The sequence below is a fragment of the Pleurodeles waltl genome, chromosome 4_1 (genome assembly GCF_031143425.1).
Source record: "Pleurodeles waltl isolate 20211129_DDA chromosome 4_1, aPleWal1.hap1.20221129, whole genome shotgun sequence".
NCBI classification, from domain to species: domain Eukaryota; kingdom Metazoa; phylum Chordata; class Amphibia; order Caudata; family Salamandridae; genus Pleurodeles; species Pleurodeles waltl.
This window is the reverse complement of record NC_090442.1, coordinates 996,127,852-996,136,704: the sequence shown is the minus strand read 5'-3', so window position 1 is coordinate 996,136,704 and position 8,853 is coordinate 996,127,852. Positions and strand designations below refer to the sequence as shown.

At 39.5% G+C, this 8,853-nt stretch overlaps 1 protein-coding gene across 1 annotated transcript in view; it reads right to left on the bottom strand.

Annotated features, from left to right (window-relative positions):
• Positions 1-4,239: 4,239 nt before the first annotated feature.
• The window catches only part of LOC138288315 (chloride anion exchanger-like), a 355,789-nt gene continuing 351,175 nt past the window's right edge, over positions 4,240-8,853 (bottom strand). Inside the window, exon 21 of the mRNA XM_069229825.1 lies at positions 4,240-6,116. Coding sequence (XP_069085926.1) covers positions 6,093-6,116 — 24 coding nt within the window. The 3' untranslated portion in view covers positions 4,240-6,092. The remainder of the gene's footprint in view (positions 6,117-8,853) is intronic.

The window sequence follows — 8,853 nt, the reverse complement described above, 5'->3', positions numbered from 1 at the left end:
CCTCTCTCATGCCGGCACCTCCAGGGGAGTGTGCGATCTGAGCAGAACCTCACTTACAGCTCCGATGGACATGTGCCATTTTTATCCTGCCATCACTGTGTGTCTAGACTGCTTACCAAACCACAGGGTTCCAGTTGTAGACACATCACTTTCCACATTTTCAATCTGGTAAAGATTATGCATCCAATAGCTTTCAGTGTCAACTATATTGCAACAGCACACTCAATGCTTGGGCCTGTATAAAAGATCCAGATGTTCAAAAAACTGGGGCGATTTAGTATAAATACAAAATTGCATAACCAGTAATTATTTGTGCCAGAATGCCCAGGAGATCAGAAACTTTGTTATTATGTCCCTCAACTGAGACAAACACCTCTTGTGTTGGGTCCCATAGTAGAACCTTTGACACAGTGTGAAACCTAAGGGTTCCCTTCAATCCATGCCGTTCTTTCCTCTCCAGGAAATGCCTGTCACAAAGATGACCCATTTTCATCTATGTAATCTTACAAAAATATGTCTATTGCTTTGAGTAGTCCATAGGACAGCTCTGATTAAAGCTCTTGGGTTTCATGACTGCTCTATTGCTCAGCTGTGTATTTAAATATGACTCAACAACTGATTGGCAAACTGCAAGCCATTAAAATAGAGTAGTACTGGTCATATTTGGCTTACATAAATGTGATCATGTTCCTAGCCAATGGAACGTACTAAGTTGGCCAAAGATTGAAGCAGGTACCAAGCTCAGGTTGATCCATAACACACCCTGCAATGGATGACAATGCCCGGAAGGAGAGATTTGTGGGGCGATTCTTTTGATACCAGTAATGGCTGTTGCTTATTTTATGGTCTTTCTTTTGCCTTTTCAAAATGCAGATAAAAAGATTTAAACTCAGGTTACTCCATAACCCTGAAAAAGCACTAAGATCTGCCTTGGAACCTAGCATTTGTTTTGAATTTCTAGTGGTGTTGAAAGACATTTGGAGCTAACCACTGGAAATTTCAGAAGTCATACTTCAGATGAACATGCAATTGGCCATTCAATCTATTAACAAGTTCGGACACTGAAGTTTTACTTTCATGTGTGCCACTGCTGTATTTTAATTCTAATTGTATTTGTCCTACAATGCATGGCGCCTTAAAGATTGATTGAGACCTGACATGCTGTATGATTAGAATGAAACAAACAAAACTAGAATTCAATCGGAGACTGTTCACGGGATGCTTGAAAGGTTATATCTAGCGAAGTGAATACATCTGCACATATCATCCATTTTATTTCAATCTCAATAGAATCTCGTTTAATTTACGTTTCAATATAATTCAAGGCTCATACTAATTTTAATTGGATTTCAATCAGATTTTAGTTTCAATTCCATTTCAAATTCAGTCTCATTTCATTGTTAATTTCTGCCACACTTCAGTAGCATTTCAATCAAAACCGTATTTTTTTATTAATCTCACTTCAATTTTATGTTAATCCCCATTTAATCTTAATGTAATTTGCATTGTTTTACAGTGCCTGCATTGTTTTGTGGCACATTGACAGCTGTGTGGTGGAACAGGATTTAAAGAGTCAGGCTCAGTATGGGTTTAGGGAAGAGTTGGGGACCCAGGAACAGTGCTTAAATTTGTTACTTAAATATACAAATGCAAAAAAAGGCACTTTTAAATTGGCATTCATGGATCCTAGCAGTGCTCTCAATAGGGTTAATCGCGTTAAGTTGTGGGGATTGTGGAGCTCAATTGTTCATCTCTTGCGAAAGCTCCATTTTGGAACTAATGCCTCCGTGAGGTATGGATTGAAGGGTGAATGTACAGATCCCTTCACAGAGGAGTGCGGCAGGGATGTCCTTGCCCCCATGCTATATCTTCTGTATAATAATGGTTTGCATGATTTCCTTATAGGAAGATGTAAGGATAGTCTAAAAATTAATGGGAGGAGTGTGCCGTCCTTGGTCTATGCCGATGATGCAGTGTTTTTGGCTCGCACAAGATGATATTGGCAAAACCCATTAGATGGTTTGTGGGAAGTCTAAGAGCAAACTGGGATCTGTGTTTATAAATGGACAAATAATTAGCCGTGTTCATGATTTCCCCAATCTGGGGGTGACTTTTGACGATAAAGGACTTTGGGTCCTCTGCATTTCCAGGTTCTGCTCACGTTTCAATGCTGCAGTTGGTGCTACATTTGAGTTTTCGGCAAGGTTTGGAAACAAGCCTATTTTCTCCTACTCAAGATGTATAGGCGTAAATGTCTTCCAGTTTTATTGTACGGGCCTCAATTTAGGGGGATTTTGTCAGCATGATGCCTCAAAGAAGAAAATAGATTTTGGGTATGTAGGAGACAGTATTAAGATTGCTCTGCTACTTTTGTGGATTTCTGCCTGGACCAATGAGCGTGCTTCCCTGGGAGGTGATTCTTCATTCCTTGGCGTATGATTTTGGTCAGGCCTTTCCTTGGTTATGCTACATTAAAAGCACTGCCCATCTTGTGGGACGCCCAGAGATTTTTATTTCCCCACAGCTTCTAAGGCAATCTGATAAGCGTTGGGTTAAGGTGGAATTTAATAAATGTATGTTTGGTAAAAGGGAAACCATTGAACTGATTAAAATGTCTGTGTTGGATTTCCTTATGATTAGGACGTATCCTGGGCCCGAGTCTTATTTATTGCTAGTTCAAAATGTGTGGGAAAGGGTGCTTATTATCAGATTTCGTCTTCGTTCAATTAGATGTAATTTGTGCTTTCCTCTTGGCCTGTATGATCCAAAGAGTATTTTTATGTGCCCTTGTGATGGTGCTTCTCCACAGACCCTGCTCCATTTTACTTTCTTTTGTGAGTTTTAAGCTCCATTGACATAAGTTTTTATTGCCTATATTGAAGAGTAAGGGTTTTTTACAATGCCGCCTAGCCTACCTCTATTTGCGCATGGTACCTGATGAATTAGTTGGTTGTGGAGTTGGGTCTATCCTTAAATGTGCAATGCGCAGGTGTAATTGCGTTAATTTTTTTAGTTCTTCTGTAATTTTTATCCATGTTTTATGAGCTTTTGTATTTTTTTAATTTTATTGTATTATTATGTGTTTTATGGTCGTATTTGTACAACCGAAATAAAGATGAACTGAACTGAGGTGATGAATGTAATTTACATTTTAATGCAATCTCAATTTCACCCTCTTGGGATTTACACAGCCACCCAGAAGGCTTAGAATGCTGGCATAAAACGTTATTGTTCTGCTGTATTCAAAATTCAACATGAATGTGAAAAAGAGAAATCTGCTGTAATTTTAAGAGAGGGCACATGATTGAGGGGTAGCTGTTAGCATTGGGTAACATTCTCAGCAAAGGGTGTTAAGGGAGAGGGAAGTAATGCTCAATTATTCTAAGTGAAATCCTGGAAGAAATTTGAATCATATGTGTTTGCAGATAAATCCGCTTTAGTATATGTTGAGTTCCAGTTGAGCCCGCCACTGTGAAAATACTTTCTTTACATTTTGTTAGCAGAAAGCACACTGAACTTTTAGGTCCAGATTTACAAGGCCGTAGAGCCACCGAAGCATCACTTTTTGTGACGCTTCGGTGGCGCTAACCACTTCTCCATATTTACAAGGAGGTGTAACGCCACTTTTCATGGCTTTACAACTCCTTGTAAATATAGGACCCTCCAACACAGTTTTCTCCATCAGAGGGGCGTGCAATGGGTGTTGCAGTGGGCATTCCACTGCAACACCCATTGCTTTTGACGCTGCCCCAGATTTACATATGAATAAATCTGTGACAGCGCCAAAATCTAATGCCACCCCAGGGGTGGCGTTAGCATGGCACGACGAGGAGGAATATTTATATTCCTCCTCGTTTTTTGCTTTTTCTGTGTTGCATTCTACAGCACACATAAAAGAAGCAAAATGTAATTGTAGATTGTTTATGTGGAGAAAGGGACACCTTCCTGCACATAAACAATCATACCCCTCAATGCAGACACCCTTGCACTATGGTGCAAGGATGCCTGCGTTGGCACAGGCTGCTTAATTTAGCGCCGGCGAAGGGGGAAATGCAGAGGTGCACCATATTCTTGTAAATACGGTGCATCCTTGCATTTCAAAACTGGTGCCGGGCAGTGCTGCCAATTTTGTCACACCACCGAGCTGAGCGAGTTTCCTGTAAATCAGGCCCTTGATTGGTTTACGAGCTGTCTTTGGCTAAGGATTAATTCATCACTCTACAAAACAAGGACGCCAAGTATGTACAGACTGCTTTATTGAAAAACATCAAGTATTCACATATATATTTATGAACTTTATATATTTTACTTATAAATCCAACTCATTTCCTCCTTCTCTATCTTTTTTTTTTTTTACAAGTGCCCTTGTGGTGACTTCTAGCCACTATTGATGACCAAAGGGATATGATTGGCATTCAATGTCCTCTTCTTGTCTGTCCATCTCTTGTGCAAAAACCTTAATGGTCTTGATTCTGGTCACAATGTTCACAGATTATACGTTTGGTCCACTGTAAAGCTCTCGCAGAATTACAATTATAGGAAGGAAGGAATTACCATCAAACCAGTTAAGAGAATCGAGGCAATTACAAGCTCTTGTTTTTACTTTGGGTAGTTTTTCTGACAGACTAGTGTAAACAACTTTTATATAAAAACGGTCTAATTTTCATCAGCCCAACTGTCGTTTTTGATTGAAAACTGATGATAATGTGTTGTTAAAGAAGACAATGATAACCACAAAAAATGCCTGGTGATCAACTGAATAAGCACACAACTCACTAAAAACAGGGTCAAATCAACAAATATTTGTGGTGTTTCTGAACAAGTAGATGAGCATTTTTTGCTCCCTTTTCATATGCATTGAGGTCAACAATGGAAAGTTCACACATGAATCTGCAAGCCTACAGTCAGCAAACAGTCCTACCGTAGGCAGGGGTGCCAACAGGAATCTTAAAAATCCAGTCTACTTCTACTGAGCCTCCGCCAGTGGTAGGAGAAGTGCTACGACAGCTGGCATTTCAAGTCCTTTCACTGAACTACGTATGTAACAGTAAAAAGCACACATCAAATGCTGCTCAATAATTATAAGTATTATCTTACTAAGCACCACCGTTGCACCGTCACATGGAGAGCCTACTTGTCCTATTCTAATTTATTGTATAAACATAATACAAGTTTATTCATTTTTCGAAATTCTTGATACAGGGATGTGTGTTTTTGGTAGGTTTTATTCCATTTGTTGGCACCTCTCAAGTTAAATAGATTCTTTGCCTTAATTAAACAGAAGGAACTATTGTGCACAAATACAATATTGTTACCCAGGTTCCCAGGTATACTGGGCTACCAGGACCCACTCCGCCTCCTTTTAATCCGCCTGTTGTTAAATCATTAATGCATAGGCAGACTCTCATTATTGATCATGTAAGTGAACGGAAATGATGTTTTTCATAAAAAACAGGAAAGCGTTTTTTCTCCTCTCCACCTTAACTGGATTTTAATTCTCTAGCAACACTGCAAAAAATGCCCTTGATGCAAATATATTCTTTTAGTTTTGTTACCAGCAGGCCAATTGCCGCCAAAATGGTGACACCTTTTGTAATGAGAGTAAGAATTTGTTCACCTCCTAATACCATGCATCCCAGGGTATTAGGCCATGAAAAACCATCACCTGATCAAATAAGGGGGATCAGACTTGGGCTCCCCAGAGGATGTCTGTCTGCAGTGCGTCTGTGTGTTTGGGGGAGGTGGTTGGCGAAGTAAGGCTTTTTCTTCAGCTTCAACAACAATATAGAATGAATGCGATGGCTCCACAGTTTTTTTTTCTACGGCCTTCAAAAGACAGCGAGGGATACACAGAATAGACATATTGCACACATTTTTGGTTTACATAACTGCCTCTTCTCACGGAGTCCCTATTAGGGATGCAGTAAACCATAGTAGCCTTACAAAAACATCCACAGTGCAAAAGGAAAGATTCTGCATAGTGAAGATCAACAGCTAGCCAGCTAGGTTCATCCTTACAAACATAACAGTGAACAAAATCGTGCAGGTAGAATGTGCGTCTGGGGTTCAGAAGAACTATGGGATTCGACGTTTCAGAATCTTGTTCCAACTAAAACCTAAAACAATAGAAAAAGTGATCTTGAGTATTTATTATTGTATATTTTAATAACAATCAAGACAGCATATAACAATCTTAAAAAACAGATAAAGCATGTTTATATCAGGCTACTGCAGACAATTTGCACATTTGCATCATTTTTTCGTAATATAATTATCAACCAACCATAACTGCATAAAAGTGGTTATTTTGTTGTATGTTGACAGGAGATCAAGATATGTCCTGTTTTATGTCCTGTTACTACCATATAAGATTTACGAAGCTGCTTTGACCCAGGAAATGCTCATTTGTGCTCGTGCAACTTTCATAAGTTCCTTTTGTACCACTTTGTTGCTTTCACTTCGCCCAGGCACTACTCCAACGTCACGAGAGTATTGTGCCCCTGCTTCAGTGCACCACAAATTCAACAATGGAAACACATTCTAGTCATGAGCATGAACGTAGCTCCATTCAAATCCATCATGAAACCAAAATAACATTTCTAAAAATAGGATCAAATTAACGTGTGTTAGGTAAAGTGGGATGAGTGCTTAAAAGGGAAGAATGGCAAGGAGTACACATTTCTCACACTCTTGAAGTTGATGGCGAGCAAAGGGGAACTGTGCAAGAGCTGCAGTAGCATTAAAAGTAGCTATGAGCAAATGCATTTGGAAATGTATTTTTAGAAAGAAAAAGAGGTACCAAAGATTGAGGTTAGGCAGAGGAGGATGCGGGGTGATCATGGCCCAAATTTAAAGAGAGAATAGACATCCAAAGTTATGAGTGGAAGGGAATGAGCGACAGTAACTAGTGATAGCACAAACAAGTCAGAAAAAGGGAAATCTAGGAAGGGTAAATTTGAAAATGAAAGGGCTAAGACAAAAAAGAAAAAACAAAATATGAAGCAGAAAGGTTTAGTTCCTATGATAGGGAAATACTTCAGCAAGAACATATTGGGTCTTCAGGACTACTTTAAAAGCCAAGTTTGTAACCTTTAAAAGTAAAGAAGATAATTTTCATTCACTTAGAGCTCATTGGAGTCCAAATCCAAAAAGTAAAGTCTCTATAAAAAAAACAGTGTTTCACATTTTGCTTTCTTACAAAATGGTGTATTTATGTGAAGGAACCCGCTTAAGGTGAAATTATGATGGGGACCCTCTGTGAACTGTTTTTTTAATGAAACATGTCATTGTAACTTAAATGTGAGCTTATAGAAGAAACCAGAAAGGGTATCTCAATACTCGGATAAAGTAAAGAAATTCCTATATGTCCAACACCAGTCTTACTGCAGGGATGCCGGACCACCATCAGCGTAGAGAGTAGACTGCCAGAAAGCTGGCCGGCTTACCATAGTACAATTTGGACAGGACCACAGCTAAGACTGTGGATGGAAATTATGTAAAGGAATATGACTTTCTTTTACCTATACATGGTGAAAGTTTTAACCGTATTTGGAAGTGCAGGTCAAGCTGAGGTGGGTTTCAAAAACAATTTCCAGCAATTTTACAAAGCCAACCGTGAAGTATGGTCAACAGTTAAGCAGGAAGGACACTACGTTTACTAAAATAAAAAGTAGTTAGGCCTCATTTATTGGTCATCAGATGTGGTCTGTCTGCTAAAAATAATGGGTGCTGCATCAGGAAACTTCATGGTTCCCCCACTCAATTTAGAGATAGGGGAACTGCAGGGTTTCTACTGATGAAGCCTCAGATGCCTTTCCATGTGAAAACAATACATCTGGTTGTCTTTCTGCCACTGGGCCACAAGGTTTCACTGACAGTTATATGCATTTTGAGAGCAGGGTGATATCACTGGATTTCCCTTCTAAAGACCTACATTTGAGGCATGATGGTCTTAGGCAAGGAAAACTATCAACCTCATGTGCAGAGTGAAAACGTGCTTGTCTGGGCTGTAGATTTTTTGGTTTACTGAAACACATGCTAAGCAGGTTAAAAACATGACACCCACGCAGTATCATCAGTGTCTTTAGTGAAATTAAATGTTTACATTTCTGAAAGAATGGAGATCCCTGCCAGACAGGCAGGAATCCCAACTTTTGTGGGATTGTCCTCATAAAGGGATGAAGGCCAGAGCCTCTGCCAACCTGGCAGACTAGAGACCTCCGGCTGCAGCTTACATGAGACCCTCTGTATTACTGGGATTTGTTTGCAAGAAAATACCTCAACCCAACTCTTAATTTACATTAGGGTGTGCTTGTGACTTTTCAAATCTCTTCATGGATGAAACTTGGTTTCAATCACACAGTTTTAAAGCGAGACACATGGCTTGGTGATTAGAACTCCCAGAGGCTCCATATACATATTAAAGTGTAGAGAGAGAGAAATAACTAACAACCTTGGAACCTCCTATAGTACTGAGTATCAGGTATTGAGTGAGACTCTTGTTCTTGGGACAAACCCCTTCACAGATGACCACTGAAGCTGCCATCCCAGCTGTGTCAAGGTTATAAAAGTGTTATAGTCTTCTTATAAGAAAGCTAGCTTGTTTGGAAGGTCAACCAACGAGGACCAGACGAAGAAAGCAGAATGGAAACATTGAATAACACTGGAGCTAGCACGCCCTTGAGAAATGTTTACCTTTAGAAGCAAAGATGCTTACATCATTGTGAATTTGAGTTACCGTTTGCAGGTAAGAGTGCCCATTGATGTTGCTGTTTGCTACACTGTATTTTATTGTTTATTACTTGAAATGCAGAAACTGAGCCAGGGTTCCTACTTCAAGGTGTAGAAAACAAA